Source organism: Lampetra fluviatilis, chromosome 11, assembly GCF_964198595.1.
Source record: "Lampetra fluviatilis chromosome 11, kcLamFluv1.1, whole genome shotgun sequence".
NCBI lineage: Eukaryota > Metazoa > Chordata > Hyperoartia > Petromyzontiformes > Petromyzontidae > Lampetra > Lampetra fluviatilis.
Window position 1 is genome coordinate 10,660,544 of NC_136285.1, and position 18,508 is coordinate 10,679,051.

The following is an 18,508-nucleotide window of genomic DNA, read 5'->3' on the forward strand; positions in this document are numbered from 1 at the left end:
TGGAGGGGCTGGGTGGGGTGGGGAGGGGCTGGGTGGGGAAGGGGCTGGGTGGGTTGGGGCTGGGAGGGGAGGGGCTGGTCACCCCGTGGGTGCCCTTATAAAACTCAACGTTTAACCTACTCACGCCGGCTTGTGCCCGCCCTCACAGTCGGGCATATTTGCGGAATACACCACGCCGCCGTTGACCCTGGCCATTGACCGAGCAACCCAACGTTCCTACCAGCTCCCTCCGCAGGACAATGTGTTTTTCATCGCTTGTGAATATTTATCTGATTATACTCTAACGGTATATTTGGCTACATTGATATTAAAAGTCCTGGTGAGAAGGCATTAATTCAAGAAAAGGTACGTCTACATTTTGCGACTTAAGTCAGTCGTGTGAAGCCCCTTAATGCCTAACAACCGTGCTGATGTTGTAGGAGTGGTGATGTCCATCCCATTCGGCTGACACAACATGTTTAACGCCTAGACGTGGTCGCCTTGCATGTGTTGTCTAGATGCCGTGTTTTAATACGTCCGTTCGCTCAGCCCGTCTCCTCTCGGTGTGGTCGTTGTTGAGGCCATTAAAAAAGTAACGTCGTAGACACCGTTTAAACTTTGAAAGTGAACAACGTTTTAATGTGCTGGTACGTACAATACGTACCATTTTACGGTCTGTCAAAAGCCCCCCCCCTCCCACCACAACGTATGCGCTTGTTTACGTGAGCAGTTTGCCCTGAGAATATATATATTTTTACGCGAGTGGGTCACGTTTTGCGTGCGAAAAATGCTAAAATCTTGCCGGGAAAAGAGCGACCTGGCGTTTTTCACGGTCAGATCGTATACATACAAACACACACACACGTGTGCGTGTGTGTGACAATTTCTGAGTTGCTGCTGCTGCGTCCGAGCCTTCTCCACTACCTTCCTTCACCTTGACAAGCAGGGCAGACCGTAACACTGAGGACCCACGGTGTCTCATTGTTGTTTGGATTTTGAGAGCAGTTGGCTGTTTGTCGCTGTGGGGGGGGGGGGTCCCTTCGAGCCAAGCGTTTTGTGCTACGTGACCGTCAGTTGCTACCAAGCCCCATCTGTAATGTCTACGATTGTGGCTTACGCAGGGTTTTATTCATTGTCTGTGTGGTGTAAAAGAGCGTATGGGGGTGGGGGGTATTGGTTGCATCCGTGGGTCGGTGAAAGCTGTTAAGAAATATCGCGGCTTGAATTACAGTTCGTTAATTGTCTTTATTATACTCGAGGGTATTATTTCTCCATTGCATAACGAGGATTTTTTCATGTTTTAAATTAAAAGGATTTCATTTTTTCCGAATGGGTGTTACTATTACATTTAATTTGAACCTCTTACACAAGTGTGTGTGTTTATAGTTTTTTTGTCAAATCTCGTTTACTCCAAGCATATCTTCATGCTGAAATACTGACTTTTTTTGGCATCTTGTGAATTTATATTGGGTTTATATAACTATGTTTTTGTAATATCCCTCCTCCCTTTTTGGTTTGGTCTTGCTGCTGCTGTGGGATTTTGATTGTAAAGCGGTAGGGCAGCTGTTAGCGCGCTGCACTAAGAACGCTGCGAACCGAGTTCCATTCCCGCTCACGGCCAGCACCGGTGACGATTATCTGAACCGGTCCTGGGCCTCTCCTAGGTCGACTCGGCCTCAAATGAGTATCTGGTGCGGTGTGTAGTAAACATCGCCACTGGGGAGACAAAGGAGGCCGGGCGTGGTGCTGGCCACCCACCCCCTCGTGTGCCGTGCCAGTCTTTATAGGTGCTCGTTAACAGCCCCAACAGTCTGCGAAGGCTATACGGGGGATCTTTGTCTTTGCATTGGAAATACTAATAGGATGTTACGGTGAACTTGCAGTGCTTGCAGCTTGTTATCGGCCGTTCGTTCGCACATTTTTCATGGCGACATGACCGCAATGTAGTTACAGGGCATTTGATTACTTTTTGTTCACATTTGTTATGTTTTCCTGGTTCATTTGTAATCCATAAGTTTGCATGTGTGACTTTCAGAATTTTTTTTTCAAGTTCAACCAATGCTCCTCGTCTATTAACTACGTATAACTTTTTTTAAACACTTTTTAGTTACGTTTAAATGCATTAACGCGCAAGAATTAACACTTTGTTTGAACATTGGGAGAGGGTCATGATAATCAGAGATATAATGTTAGGTAAATTGAATGCTTATACAATTGTATTGCCATGACGAACTTGTAAACTGTTGCGGACTGGACAAATGTATAAATGGGTTGACCAAAACTGCAAAAAAAACCACCTCATCACGAATTACATCCACTCCTTGGCCTATTACGATGATGTGACACGCCATAGCTGATGATGATCGTTGACTTGGGCTCAAGCTGGTCTTACCCTAGATTCCCTTTGCTGGGGAGGCATTTGGAACTCGGGGAGTAAAACCAGGCGAGGCATGCTTTGCCTCTGGCTCAGGGTAGCACGGCCTCAACTGCGCTTAGGTTTTAAAATTAATAGATCAATTAATAATGACATCACTCAATGTGCCACCTCCCTGATGGTGTCATTGCATGAGACCATCTTGTTTGAATTTGCATTGTAATTTTTTTTTTACGTAAATGCAGCTAACCTTATTCTCCTGGAAACGGAGATACTTCACCTGGTTTCCTTGTTCACATCCCCATGCCTCCCCTGGGCAAATAATCTGGGTAGGCTCAAGTCACTCGTCACGAGCAATAATCTAAGATGACAACGATGTGTTCTCTTTGTTTTTGTTGACAGATCCGTGTGTACTGCATTCGGTCTTGATGTAATTCCAATATTGCACCTTTCCATACCTTCGGAACATTTTCCATTCTTTGCACGCTTTCTGTTTTCTTTTTTCATCTCTCCACGTCTGTTTTTATGATCAATGTCATGCAGTCATATTTTTTTTTATAATTACCGAGCACAAGGGAATTTTGGAAAGCGTTAAAGAATTTGTGCTCGCGCGTGATTTTTCTTGTTTTTCTCTTGCATTTTGTGTAATTTAACATAAGCAACTTTTTTTACATTACATTGCCTGTAAGACATTCCAGAAATAATGCAATACCATTTGAATTTCTATAGTGTCTAAAAATGCAACCACGTTTCAAGATGCTGCACGGAAACGGTTGGCATATTTATTTTATCCAGGAATTTCGGTTGTATGCAGAGAAGGAAAAAAACGAAAGTCTTGAGTCTTGATTTGAACAGGGGGAAGGGAATCGGCGGTACGGATAGCTGAGGAAAGGTTGTTACAGATCACTGTGGTTTAGAAGAGTTAGTGACCTACCACCAATTGAAGGTTGACTGAGGGCTTCAATTGCAAGTGTTGGTTGCTGGAGTAGAATGTGTGTTTTTCAGGGTATGGAGTAAGATGAGAGGGGGTAAAAAGGGTAGGTAAGGTGCCAGTCTAGGAAGGATCTTGAGGATGGCAAGTGTGATCTTGAAATGAATCCGGGATTGTATTGGGGTATTATGGTGATGTTAGGCCTGTTTACGGGTGCAAGTTAGGACTCTGGCAATGGCATTTTCAATCATCTTAAGTTTTGAGATAAGGCATTGGGGAGGCCATAAAGGAGAGATGATAATTAAGTCACGATGTGATAAAAGGCATGGATAAGGGTCTGCGCAGTAGCTGTGGAAAGGAAATGGCAGATGCGGAAGATGTTACGCAAATGCAGTTATCGGCTCCTGTAGGGTTGATGTGTGAGAAAAGAATGATAGCTAGTCACCAAAGAAACTGAAGGTGGTTGCACACTCTTGTCAGTGGTGAGGTACACGATTTGAGGTGCACACTCAAGCGAAAGTGTGTATTGAGAGTTGGCTTTTTGCCGATGTGTAGTGCTTCACGTATGGAAGGAAAAAGATTGCTTAGAGGATGGAACTAACCCAATATGACACCACCTCCAGGCATAATGTGAGCGAAAATGGTGAGGTTTGGTTCGTGGTCATTGGTGATGCAGAGCTGGGTGTCATTGGCACAGAAATAATTATCGAAATAAACACTGGAGATGATTTTGCCAAGAGGAAGGGGAGATTGAGAAGAACATTGGGGCTGATGATTGAAGATTGTAGGACAATATAGCTCGGGTTTCTGCTGGGAAGACCGTTCTTGTATGGAAATTGAGGGATTTGAAAGGTAAGATCAGAATCGGGAGGTCATAATTTGTAGAATCTTTACGCACCGTTTTTATTCGTAACTGGTCACTGTTTTATTAAGACATGGGATAGATAGTACTTTTATTATACACACCGACTGAATTGTAATCGACTGCCGTTTTATCCTCGATTACTCTGGCCCCTCTAAAATGGCCGCTGCCTCCACATCCTGCATCCTGAAGGCAGGAAACCCCCGTACAATCTACAACTAGCGTGTAATGGTGCTGACGACGTCCCTAGACCCTGCCCATCACCTTCTGTCTCACCGTTCACGTGGGCACAGAGGTGAGACTGGTTTCCGATTGTTTTTTGATATCCAACTGAGTCTTTGAACCGAGAACCTGTAGAGTAATGGATGACTTAATTCGATAACCCAGCCTGTGTTGTTATTTGAATGCTGAAGTTGTATATTTCGCATCATTATTTGTCTGCGCTGTATGAAATGTTGGAATTTATTGGGATATATATTCCATTGGAACCTCCTTTGCCAGTAGCAAAATATGATAATTGATTTTTTTTACCCTTTTATCTGGCAACAAAACTGACACCTTTTTTTTTACAAGGAGTCAACTCTGATAATGTATGCACTGTCCTTGAAATTGATTGGTCCACACCCGAGACAGCTTTTCTTAGAGCTGAGTCTCACCATGGTGTTGGACCAGATGACGCCAATTATCGGGACATATATTGTTTTTGCCATTGATTGCACAAATACCTGAGCGGTGTACGCTTTTTGTTGCAGGAGAATTGAGGGGAGAGAAGAAGCCCAGCCCCATGCTGGAGGAGCATCACCACCACCACCATAAGAAGGCCAAGAAAAAAAAGAAAAAGAAGCACCGTGATGGTCAAGAAGATGAGGAGGAGCGTCGCAAACACAAGCGGCCCAAGCGCTACCACCGCGGCGTGCAGACCATGTGCTCGGGCCTAGAGTTCCGGGAAGCGCTGATCAACAACAACAACAACAACAGCAGCAGCAGCAGCATTGTTCCCCAGATCCCAGAAGCCGATGTGCGCACGCTTCCGGATCGGCAAGGACCCCAACCCACGGTGCCCGTAAAAGAGGAGCCAAAGGGCGTGCCTGGCCAATGCTCGACGCCGGTGAAGAAAGAGAACTGTCCCAACGAGGGCAAGCCGGCCCGAGCGGGCGAGCTCCTCAACAGCTTCCCACCGTTCTGCACCAACAGGGATCAGCTGATCCGCAAGCAGCAGCAGCAGCAGCACCGTGTGCCGGACACGTCGCCCGAGTTTGCGCGCTTCGTGTACAGCGAGGCACAGCCCAATGGTGGCGCGAGCGTGCTGCACGCGTACTGGCACGAGCTGGAGCGGCTGTCGCCAGCGGCGCTGGAGAGGTTTGCGCGCGAGTTCACCTCGTTGGCGTTCAAGGAGGAGAAGCAGGGCTGCGCACGCTACGCCATCGCCATCGTGCACGGCGCCGCGGCGTACCTGCCCGACTTCCTCGACTACTTTGCCTTCAGCTTCCCGGGCACTTCCGTCAAGGTGGAGGTGCTAGGCAAGAAGGACATTGAGACGACCACCATGGAGAGTTTCAGCACGCAGGTGGGTGTGTGGGACGTTTTATATTTGTTGTTATTAAAGCTCTCCCCAGTTGTAACGCCGTGGCTTACACCGTGCATTCAGATGTACCGCAGTTCTTCCTCGCCCTACATTTTACATTGGATGTGCCCAGCGAGGGACCTTCCCCCTCCCACTGTAGTCTGCTTTGTCTTTCTCGACACTTTAGTGGCATCTTAGTGTTATGATTAATAGCGAAAGTTAAAAAAAGTGAAGTTTCGTACTGTGAAGGAAAAGCTAATAATTATTGAAAGAGTAAAAAGTGGGGTTTCAAAAGCCCAAGTTAAAAGGGAGTTTAGTATCTTTGAGGGTACGATATGCAGAAGGACGGCTACGTTCGTTCTTTGACAAGTTGGATGAAACTCGAGGACTCGACAAGAAGACAACCTAGGCTCTGCAGGAACGAGACAGTGGATGACACTACGCACATGGTTCGTTCAGATGCGTTCTGTACATACTTTATTTGGTAATACGACCTTGTCCTCGGCTATACTGTGGGGGAGGTCTTTAACGCGAGTCTCCACCCCCCCCCCGAAACCCACGTAACCGGGGAACCACTGTACGAGGAACGAGCTTGGCGCTGTGTCGTGTACGCCTGTGGTCTGGCACTTTGGACGGTGAAGGTTTGCGGGTATCTCCTAGTGAAAAGCTCCCATGGCTGCTGGGCTGTATATTTTTTTAATGAAATTGGTGGCGAAAATATGAAAGTTTTTTTTTTATGTTGGCCAATGATTGCTACGAGTGGATGATAATCCTCCAGCATGACGATGACTATGGCTTGTCACCGAAGAGTTAAGCGTGACCGACTGATGAGATAAAATGAAATGGTATGAATTAAGACCAGACTAAGATAATTTAGGGAGCATTATTAGAGACTGTAGTGCACTGCGGAAGATAAAAAATGGTAATTGGATATATATGCTATTAAAATAGTTTGTGCCTCGAGTTTTCTGGCTGGCTGCTAGCTGGGCTCTTATCCACCCCAACAATAACTCTATTGTGAGTGGCTGTGGGCTGTTGCCACCAAAACTAGCTGGGTAACAGACTAGAAACGGGGTTTTCTGAATAACAAACATTGAATTGAATTGGAACGGCTGAAGAAGTTCAAAAGGCCTGATAGATAACAATATCGAAGAAGCTGAAGTAACGAATACAGACGCCTGATTTGGTTAATTTAAAAGTGCTTGAACTTTTTAATTTGTGCTCCTATTAATGTCATTCTTTTGCCAGAATATTCTTTATATCCTAGAGAATATAAATCACCTCCAATATACGTGTATCTTGGCATTTTATTCTATTAATAGCATGTTACGTTGAGTGCTCCGAGTATAATAGGATTGTGAGAAGAGTGTGAAAAAGACAGCTGTCTCTTGTTTTCCATTGTAGAGCAAAGGTTCTCTACTGGTCTATATAAATAAATAATGCCGCTGAATAATAGCCACATTTATTCATCCGACGGCCACTGCTCCACTCAAATTATTTCCCTTTGAGCCTATTCTCACAACAGCACCTCCCAAATCTAAAAATATTTCTCTGTTTTTCAATTTCTGGGCTTGTGTCCAGAGCTCCGTTTGGCTCCTGCACTTTAGTGTAAATTAGCGGTGTTGGTGTTTGGAGGTTTTAGCTTGTGGCGAGGGTTGGCTCTTCCCAAGATGGTTGTGGATTTCTCTGCAGTACACAGGCCAAACTGGAAATGGGCAGGGTGAGCTTGTGGTATACGCTCATCGATTCAGGTATGGCCTCGACATGTAGTTCTTTGCAACAAAGTTTGGGGTCGAGCTCAAGATGACTGACTCGCACTCGTCGTGCTTTTTCTGTTTTAGCCACACCAGTACTTTCACGGTGACTTGGAGTTCTTCCTCGGGTATAGCATTGCTGTTGTCAAACAAGTGACCCCAAATCTTGATGTGTTGGTGGAGGCTATTGTCGAGAAAATGGATACGGCCAAGAAGCCTTCCCCTTTCAAAAGTTTCAAGCCTTCGGCGTTGGCAGAATTACCCCACGACCAGTCAATACCACGAGTGGGCCAAGCCAGTTAAAGGCTTCCGGGTGGCCAAAACGTTGGATTGCCGTTGCTTGGTCCCAGAGGATCAGCGGGAAAAGCTCCGATTGCCACTTGTGGACTTGCCTAAGGCTTGGCGTATTATCCCTCGCCAATGGACCGCAGCTGACGATCCGTCACTGGTCTTGCCTTATCCCTTCGACAGGACTGCTAATCGGGAGGCGAGAAAGACCTTTGCGGCATTGCCTCTGCCCTTGCAGACCAGTGCCTGCGTGGACGATGTGGCAAAGCTGGGTCACAATGCTCTGGGTAAATTCGATTACAAGGCACATGACCGCACAGCTCTGCAGACAGCTTATGAATATTTATGCTTTTTGGTGGCCTTTGTCACAGACACGGGCCTCGACTTCTTCGTGGCTAGGAGGGCCCTTTTTGACAGCAAAAGCCTTGCACTGCGGAAACAATAACGTCATTAACCCAGTTTGCCTTTTGAGGTGCGTTTTGAAGTTTTTGAGCAGGAGCAGAAGGATGAGAGAGATTTTTCTCAACGGCCCTTTTTGGTCTCGTCGTAAGTGCCAGGGTTATCTCCCAAACAGCTTTCTCTTCTCGGTAATGTAGACCGACTTCCCTCAGGGGAGTGGAGGTTTTTCTTTTTAGGTATCAATACAAGGGATGAGGAACGTCTACGAGAGGAGGTGAAGGGCACCCACCCATTCCTCCACCTGCAAAGCAGTGCGAGGAGGTTGGGCACCGGGGTCACAGCGGTTCCCGTGCCAGCCCGGTTGGCGAGTTGATTGCCCCACTTCATCGGGTGTTTGTTTGGAGGCTAATGAGCCAGAATCATTGGGCCTCATACAGAGTGGCACACGTATATGTGCCAGAATTTGTGGGCCAGGACCCCGACGGTTTGTGGGTAGACTCTCCAGCTACTCAAGATCTTTTAGCGGTGCAATGGCAAGACCAGCAGATATAAATGCTATTCTGCGAGTTCCCTGGAATGAAAGGCACTCGGGTTTCTACGCCATTTCTTTACGGTCACCAAGGATGCGGTGACCATAATTAGCACCTCCGATTAGCACGGTTGCCTACGCGTGGTGTGAAAGAAATTAAATGTATTTATTTGTACGTATCGAGGCTTTACCAGACCATGTTTGATCTGCAGCGGCTGAAGAAGCACATTTGCTCCCGCGAATAAAAAATGGAGTCACTGGCATCCATGGCCAAGGTATTGCATTTGGGTCACCTGCATCGGCCTCAAGGACACATTCTTGCACGTCCCAATTGTGATGTGGCAGCTTTGCTGTCTGCTGCTTTGCATGATTGGCTAGCACTGAAAATTTACTCTTCCTTTTGGCCTCCCTTATCTCCTTGCGTCTTTTTCAAGTGCTCGCGGTGTGATCATGTCCCCTGGGTGGTCCGTGCAACATCTGAGCAATATTTGGAAGTCATTTTGATACAGGCAGACACAAGAGGAGCATTGTATCGGTTGGTGGGGATCCTGGTGGACGTGCGTCTCTACGCCGGTTTGTACTCGCCCCTGTTCGACGTCTTAACACATTTGGGGCAGTGCTCAACACAGTTGTGGTTTGGACCTCCACGACTAGAGATACAATCGTCCACATGCATTTCGAGGCTACCAAGCTGGCTGGCTGACTGGCAGCAGCAGGTTAGCAAAGGATTTTCTCGTTGCCCTCGGCCACTTGGCTTCTGTAGAAGTTGCGGTGGCCCTTCGGTGGTATCTCTTAGGCAGTATAATCCAGTTCCAGTCGGTGGCCGCATGGGTTGGTTCGTGATTCTTTTGTCCCAACGCTTCAAGGGACCCCCGTTGGTGGACCCAGGCAGCCAATTTGTCAGTGGGGAAACTTGGGGTTCTTCAAGGAGGACCTGATAGTCATGGTCGATGCCAGTCTGCCCGGCTGGGGGGCAATGTTCTGGCAGGGTAGCAGTTCAGGGTTTGCCGGTTTCCAAAGAATTGCAGCTCCAGCATCAACGCGATGGAATTGCGGCTCGAGACGTTTGGCTCTGGCTCAGTTGGTGGATGTCGTCGCGGGCAAAGACGTGGCCCTTTGTTGTGACCAACACCACCTCTAATAGTGATGGTGAACACGCTTTGTCTAAACATGCCTAGATGATGGGAACGCCCTCTACGCAGGGCTACCACTTGGATTGGTGCAGAGGTTCCAGAACGCAGCTGCCCGGATGATCCGGGGGATTATCCGTTTTAAACACATTACGCCTTCTCACCACAGCTTGTACCGGTTCGCGTTCGCATCCAATTCAAGGTTTCTCTTCTAACCTACAAAGCAATGCATGGCTTGGCCCCCATCTACCTGCAAAGCCGCATCTCTCTCCAATCCTCGGGCACATCCACACTCCGTTCCACTGGAATGGCAAGGCTTGCCCAGCTCAGGATTGTTCACCTGGCACCGGGGGGACGGATCCTTCTCGAGTGCAGTCCAAAAAACCTGGAACACTGCGCTGCCTGCCAGTGGACATACGAAATGCGCTGAGTGCCTCTCAATTCCGTGGTCTGTACAAGACGCACCTAACTCAGACTTGCTTTCCCACAAAATCGAAAATGTTACATCAAAGCTGTCTCTTTACTTCTCAATTATTTTATTTACGAATTACCTTTTCTTATGTTGTTCATTGCGCACTGTTGCGCTTTATTTTGCGTGCGGTTGCAATTTATATCATGGGACCTTTTTTTGCCAGTATCAATGTATGAAAAAGAAGAATAGGTTGCAATTTACTTCGCTCAGTTGGTGCCAGCCGCTGAGGGCTTGGCGAATTTCTTTTCTCATTCCAGTTTTTTTGTAAGCCCCCTGTAACCGTTCCATTGTAACTTGCAGCGATGCCTACTTTGAGGGCGATGTATGGTACATAAGATAAAGATTGATTGATTGGTGGCTTGGTTTATGGCTGGCAATGCACTGTAATCAACGAGGAGGTCTGGCCGATTTGAGGTTTGCATAAAATTTTGGTCAAGTCCTTGCCAGGGTTCATCGAACTATCAAAAGACTGGTTCACACCACCAGGAAATGCCAAGGTGCCCCGCTTTGTCCCCGTTTTGGCAAGCCGGTGCACCGACAGCAACAAACGTGGACATGCTGCAAGTTGGGCTATGTGTTCTGCCCCCCCCCACCACCACATTTTTTTCCATTATTCCGAAGGATCTTGAGAACGTGGTCAGGGAGAATGCCTTGGGTTATCTTGATTGCCTCCCAACTGGTTGTCTGATGTCCTGACCCTGGCCAGCACCTACCTGTGACTGCTGTCATTGCAGCCTAACCTGTTGTTCCCAGCGGGGTATCTGGTGCCAAGGCATCCAGACACTCGGGCGCAATGTGCATTGCTGTTGAGCGGTGGTAGTTAAGCAACTTAGGTTTTTGATATCGTGGTCCAAGATTTACTTATGAAGTCTTGCCGGACCTCCGTCTGGCTGTTTTATCACTCCGGGTGGCATTTTGGTTATTGGTGTGCTGGCTTTTGCTAGTTTTCTTGTGAACAATTAAGTTTGTGGTCAGGTTGCGACCCAAAACATTAACGGCTGTTATAGATACATACCTTGCTACCTTGGTATTGGCCCATCATTTACAACCAGCGCAGCATGTCCACCTCATGATTCTTGTTGCCAGTTAACTTGTTGCGCTTCAGGAGGCTGAGATGTGGCAGATGTGAGAGCTTTATTTAAAGAGAACGTAGACTATCACAGCCGGGCACTGCATCGTAGCACCGTTAGGGGTAATGCTGAATTGACTTACTGGAACATATTGGTGTTGATTGTAACTCGAAAGGCTGTTTTCTCATTCATGAAGATAAACTTGTGTTGGACAGCCCTGGATACACAGCTTAAATATTTCTGTATCCATATACAGCCCTTTTGTCAATCCACTGCTGGATGAAGGCCTTCCCGTGCCGTGCGGGTTTAAGTTATTTTGTTTTCATGCTTCACGCCGCTGCAGGATTGTGAAGTAGAACCGTAGCGTATCGAAGTATATAGCAGAGTACGGCAGTGGACTTTGGCACACGACCTTCTGCTGCTTAATAGAGCGTGCCACGAACCCTATGGCAACCTGTCTGTGCATGGTGGTCACCCATCCCAGGCACTGTGCAGGCTCCTGTCGTGCACTTGGCTGTTGAGATCCATCTTTAAAAAACACTTGCTCAGTCTACAGTATTTCAGCACTCGTGTTGTCTATTGGAGCAGAGCATTTACAGCAGACATTTTGAAAAAACATTGAAAGTAAAATGCTTGGTGCAACTGCCCGCAATTGTTCCGAACGATTGCGCAGCGTGCGGATCCACGTGGGTGCCGCCGCACACCTGCCTTGCCATTCCCCCGTGGAATTGCGTAATGCCATGCATGTCGCCGAAACTGGCGTAGTTTGTCATTGTATAATAGTCTTCCTGTAATTTTATTATGTTTTAATTAACTACCTTCATTCACCACGTGCCCAGATGTACATAAACTAGCAACCGTTAAGCACGCACCACATCAGCTGTGTGTGTGCGCATTCATTGGTAATAATGTGGCAGTGTGGCAAAACAAACCCATTAGGTCACTGTAACAGGCGTACATTTGTTTCTTCATGCTCTGCACGCCAAAACTGCATTCAGAAGGCAACCTTTTTATGGCCATCGTTGAGGATGCATGGAGTCTGCAGACTTTGACCGTGGCTTCTGTTCTGCGCTACTTTTTTTCCAGCCATTTTCACAGACCTTGTGCAAATGTGCGTTTTTGCGAAAGCGACAGATGCCCGATCGTAGGCCACGCGTAATAATGCTTTCCAGTTTTTCTCTGACGTTCAAAAGGCCAGTGAACAAATGCAGCAACACCCGCTTTTTAAAGAGCTTTCCTTGCAAGGCGACCGTGTTTCCCGTGACGACCGCTGATTTTGCAAACAGAACGGTTTTTCTCAATTGTGTCAAGCCGTGTAGAAGGAGAACCCATGCTAATGAGGGCCACTTGATGCGTGAATGGCTGTAGGTTTATCCTGTACGACCCAATTATCTGCGTGCTCGTTTAGAGGTGAAGCGTGGCAACTATACGCGAGCACTCTCCTGGGCTCCAGTAAAACCACCTTGTGTAATTTCCCTTTTGGTCTTTGAGCAATGTGTGCTACAAACACAAATCGGTGTTGTCAAAACAAACGCATTACCTAACTTTGAGCAGTAACACCTTTCTAGGGAGCATTGTGTGTTTATTTTCTACTAATAAAATAAATGGCTATCGCTTTGGGTGCACGGAATGGGCCTGTAATTGGCGAATCCTTTGCACAGTCATAACTCTTTTTGGTTAGGCGTCTCCGGCTAACCTGCCTAATAACAATGTGGGATTTAACATCCTTAACCACTGTCCGTCGGGTGAAGAGGTTAAGGGCGTCTTGGCTCGGCGCCTTGAGCGCCGGCTGCTCCTCCACTAAGTCTGGCTGTGACGCGCTAATCCTGGCGACTGTATGTGGCGTGCAGCATGCTGAGCAGCCAGCCTACAGGCACCTGCTGTTTACCGCACACCAACCAGGGCCGCCCCTTGCCATTTCGTGCGAAGCGGCTCATTTACTTTGCATGGCCACCCATAAGCCGTGCGGAGGGGGCGGGGGTGGTCTTTGTCTCCCAATGTTGAATTATTAAATGTTACGTGAAGGCCTATCCGCACAGAAACAGTGGGCAGCCTGTGTCCTTGTAGTGGCATTTACATGTTGGTATGCATTTGAGCAAGGGCACTTTCATCTTTAACAGATATTGCAGCAGCTGTCTTGTCCTCTGATCAGCTGTAACTTTGAAGGAATGCATAATGCGATTGCGATACATTTTTGGTAAAATCGTACAATGTTAGGGGATGTATCGGCAATGATTGTTGAACGAAATGTTGCGATTTGAATGAAGGGCTCGTAAATTGTCACCTGACTTTCCAGAAGGCATTGATTTTAGTTTGGCTGCCAAGAACTGCTGCTAAGTGCCAAAATAGAAAGCAAGCATGCAATTTACTAGGTCATTCGCATATGACCCACATTTATACTTGGAATAGTTTCTTAGATGAAACCGATGTCATTGTTGTTATAATTAGACTTTGAATTGAGCCAGAAATAATGAGTTAATTAACTGCGCAAGAGAACACTGGTCAGATAGTCAATAGTTCACCTGCATGGCGTTACGTTAGCAGGGAGGAAGTGGCGGTTAACACACGGGAGATTAACACACGTGTGCATTGCAATGCCGGCATGCTTTGATGAGATAGGCAGGTCGGAGTGATGCAGACGGTAGGTCGGCCAGGTGTTTAAGGGGCAACAACGACCAGGGCATCTGTGGTCAGCTATTGGCATCGTACTGAAAGCCCCATCCAAGCCAAGCGGTGACGATTCCCAAATTAGTTCGAGATAGAATTTGCTTTGCGGCATATGCGCTGTGATTGTTTTATTTAGCTCCGTCGTGTTTTCTCGTGCGTGAAGTATCGAGCACTTATTCATTTCTATTTGTTTTCATTCACGGGGGGTAAAAAAAACATGTCTCCGCAGTGGCAATTTTGTGGAAGGGGAATTTTTTTTTAGTAATTCTCCGCGCCAAGCACTTGAGGCACCTGCTTCACTCCCCTTAAGCCCCCACCGCTGCCCTCCACTCACTTCACCATCCGGTGACTTCCGCCCCCACGGCTTTAACTCCTGGTTGTGGCGCGGAAACTTGCGTGGGCCGCGCATTTCCATACTGTCGTGTGTGTGTGTGTGCGCGTGTGTGTGTGTGTGTGTGCGTGTGTGCGCGCGTGTGCGCGTGTGCGCGTGTGCGCGCGTGTGTGTGTGTGTGCGCGTGTGCGCGCGTGTGTGTGCGTGTGCGCGCGTGTGTGTGTGCGTGTGCGCGCGTGTGTGTGTGTGTGTGTGCGCGTGTGTGTGTGTGTGTGCGCGTGTGCAGGTGCAGCGGACGTACTGCAACGGCACGTACCGTGCCGGCGCCATGAGGCAGATCAGCCTGGTGGGCGTGGTGGACGAGGAGGTGGGCGACTACTTCCCCGAGTTTCTCGACATGCTGGAGGAGTCGCCCTTCCTCAAGGTGACTGAAGGGCTGAAGTCCGTAGTGCTGAACAGGACCCTCGTGTTTGCCATTGCTTTTGCAAGGGGGGGGTGAGGGTGTGTCTTCAAAATTGTGCGAGTCGCTACTCTGCGTGCGTAGATCTAAAATGAAACCGTTTTTTTCATGACACGTGCTTCAATATCTTGCGTGTGAATCTTGTGTGAGGATTAATTATTTACAGTTTATGCAAAGTTTATCCTAATTGTGTCGTAACTTTACTTAGGATTTTGGCATAACCTAATACCGTACAAAATAAGATGAAAATATGATTTAAAAAATCCAGGGTGCTGTAAAAATGATGAGAGAACATTTCTTGAAACGAATTGCGTCCCCAATTCATGATCGTTCGTCAAAACACGGAAATGAGGAGTGTGGGGTGGGGTCATTACATGTCTACTTACAACGGAGCTATCTAGCTTGGTGTCTGTCTATAGGTCTAACTTTGAAGGAAGAATACAATAACTGTGGTTCTGCTCTTTACGAACTTAAAAACCTTTACAGCACCACCTCTCCCACCTAAATCCACTTAATATTTTGACCATGCTGGCACCTGCCATTTATGCATTCATCGATTCAGTCATTCTCCGTCAGTTCTGTTCATTACATTTGGCGAAAGGGCACAGGTGCCACCCGGAATTTAAATATCCATTTTGTTGTGGCAGGAGTGTAATACAGCATGCCAATTCTGTTGGGCGATGCAGTGCAGTCACGGTGTGTTGAATTAAAATGATTTGATGGTAAAAATGTAAGGTTTATTTTCTAAAAGGTAGCATTGTTATTGCTATTATTATGTTTGACGGCTTGGCCTTTTCGTGACATTATGTTGGTTCGGATAAGCACTGCGAAATGCTAAGTTTGTACACATTGCCTGTTTAGGTTCAGGCTTTTTGCGTGGAGAAGGATGCCGACCTGATTCAGCTCTGTTTGTCGTTGCATCTCTTGAGTGTTTTTCGAACAACACAGCAGAGAGAAATGTATCTATAAGAGAACAACATTGCTTTCAACACTAATATTTCATGGTTTTGTACGTTTTCTTCGTGGATGAGAGGGGCGGGGGCGTTATTTGGCCATACTTTACCATCCTGGTCAGTGCAGGTTGAGTAGAGTGTGGAGCGTAGTACACAGTACAGCAATTAATGTTGCTGCTCTGTTATTTGGTGCACACCAGTCCCGCAGAGTGCTCTCACAACCTCTTATGCATGTTACTTGCCCATCCAAAGAAGTGTCCAGACTCAAACTTGCTTCGTAGCTTTCGAGATCTGATGACAGATTTGGTCATAACACAGTGGGTTTTGAACAGGCTGTTTTTACGTCTGTATTAGTTGCCCGCAGAGGTATAGATAATCCAGACGGGTTACAAGCATCTTCCTGCAGTGGTAGCCGCTGTCTGCACAGAAGAGATGTTCAAAAGATACACAATTTATAGACGTCGTATTGACTGGTGAAAAGTAAGTGGGCTTGGGAAGGACTCGACACGAGATTTAATTGTGACCGAACACGCCCAAGAGAATACCTTCCGCCCTTACGGGAGTGTGTGCGAGGTGAGATGACACCGGCTCTTGTACAGGTGCTAAATGGTTAAATTCATGGCAAGACTAAGAGAAGGTTTGGTATAGTGTTCATCCAGCAGCGGATAGGTCATGGTCGATAATGATCCCGAGAGGGCATTGAATTCTGTGTAATGTCACATTCCAACCAGCAATGATACTCATTTTGAATATAGGCCCAGTACCTAATTGTCGATTACATAGTGTTTATAATTATAAGTAAAGTTCAATTTAGTCTACATATTACAAATATGTACATGGACTCAGAAAATCACGAATCTACATTATCCTGCTGATGTACACTCATTTAATGTTAATGTAATGCTTGGCATCTCTTGGCATGCAACTAGATTTTCCGTAGCTTCGCTCTTTTACGAGTGGTGCGAGTGCATTTTAACTCCTGGGGAGTGCTTACTTAGTGGTTTCTGCACTGCGCTACGATTCTAACAACCTGGGTTCAATTTTTTATCGTGCATGCTAGTGGCAGTGGCAATGGGTATCCCAACCTTAACTGGAGCTTGCCCTGCCCCCGCGCCCTCTTCGTGTGTCGTGACGGCTTGCATATGTGCTCCCCACAACCGCTTGTTTGTTTTTCGAAAAGGGGCTAAACGGGAGATATCCGTATTTGTCCCTATCTTCCACAGCTGACTCTGCCATGGGGCAGCATTTCGAGCCTGCGGTTGGAGTCTCGCATGGAGAGCGATGACGGCCCCATCCTCTGGGTGCGGCCGGGCGAGCAGATGATACCTACGGCCGACATGCCCAAGTCGCCCTGCAAGAAGCGTCGGTGAGTGTCGTCTCCTCGGCACATCCTAGCCAGCCTTTGCACTCTCCATGTGCCTTGCACACTCTTTCGTATGTACCCCCGCACGCACTTATCCTGGCACGAAAACTTCAAAATATCTGTAACTTTCTCCACATTCAGGCGTCCGTTACGTCACATGTGTTTTATGCATGACGCACAAGGACATTTTGTCAATCCACTGCTTAATGAGGGCCTTCCCATGCAGTGTGGCTTGTGGGTGGTTATTTTACCGAACCACGCCGTGCAGTTTGGTGAAAGTGCGGAGCGGTGAAGTGCATTTTTATACTTTGCTCCTGCTGTGCACAATGTAGCTCCTTCATTCTCATCACAACTATGTGTGCGAAAGTGGTCACCCATTCAAGCAGTGTTCAGGCCCAGCCTTGCTTGGTGTCCAAGATCTGACGAACTTGAGCACATACTGAGACATTTGGCCAAAGGACCATTACGTCACACCTTGGCATCGTAGTTACACCCCTATTACATTTAATACCGCTGTCTCTTACAAGCTGCTGTAACGACCTCTTGTCTGTTGCGCTCGTTAAAGCCCCGCGTGTCACTCCACCGGTCGTTTCACCACGTGGCTCTGTGTGCGTACGTGTGTTTCGGTACCCCCCACTGCAGGAGCGAGGTGAAGAACCTGCACTACCTTCCGCGCCTGTCGGAGCCGCGCGAGGTCCTCTTCGAGGACCGGACGCGCGCGCACGCCGACCACATTGGCCAGGGCTTTGACCGGCAGACAACGGCGGCTGTGGGTGTGCTCAAGGCCGTGCGATTCGGAGAAAGGTGCTTTAAGCAGGCTCCTCGCAGCACCCCTAGTGTATCAGTCGTTCAGTTTTCGTGAAGAATGTGCGTGTGCCTTGTTTTGTTATGGGGAGCGGTAGTGTAACGGTTGGCAAACTGCGCTACAAACTCGACGACCCGAGTTGAATTCCCGCTCGCGGCCAACACCAGTGACGATTATCTGAACCGGTCCTGGAACTCCCCTAGATCGACTCGGCCTCAAATGAGTACCTGGTGCGGTGTGTAAACAATGCCACTAGGGAGACGAAGGCTGCCAGGCATGGTGCTGGCCACCCACCCCCTCGCGTGCCGTGCTGGCCTTCATAGGTGCTCGCTAACAGCATTTGCTCCTACAGTCTGTTAATGCAAGCAGGTTCTTGCATTTGTAATACATGCAATTAATTGCGAGTGTAAGAATGAATTATACGCTGTATTGTGGATTTTATGGAAATATATATTTAGGCTAATGGAAAGAATAAGACCACAAATACAACAAATCTTACAAAACAAGACGATACACAGTACAAAGTAAATGTGCAGTGCAGACAAGTTGGACGTTACAAAGACAGTATAGATATGAC

The 18,508-nt window shown here is 47.4% G+C and overlaps 1 protein-coding gene across 1 annotated transcript in view; it reads left to right on the forward strand.

Annotated features, from left to right (window-relative positions):
* LOC144934794 (uncharacterized) overlaps positions 1–18,508 on the forward strand; it is a 41,826-nt gene that overhangs the window by 13,818 nt on the left and 9,500 nt on the right. Inside the window, exons 2-5 of the mRNA XM_078860953.1 lie at positions 4,899–5,713; positions 14,637–14,774; positions 16,987–17,129; positions 17,769–17,930. Coding sequence (XP_078717079.1) covers positions 4,899–5,713; positions 14,637–14,774; positions 16,987–17,129; positions 17,769–17,930 — 1,258 coding nt within the window. The remainder of the gene's footprint in view (positions 1–4,898; positions 5,714–14,636; positions 14,775–16,986; positions 17,130–17,768; positions 17,931–18,508) is intronic.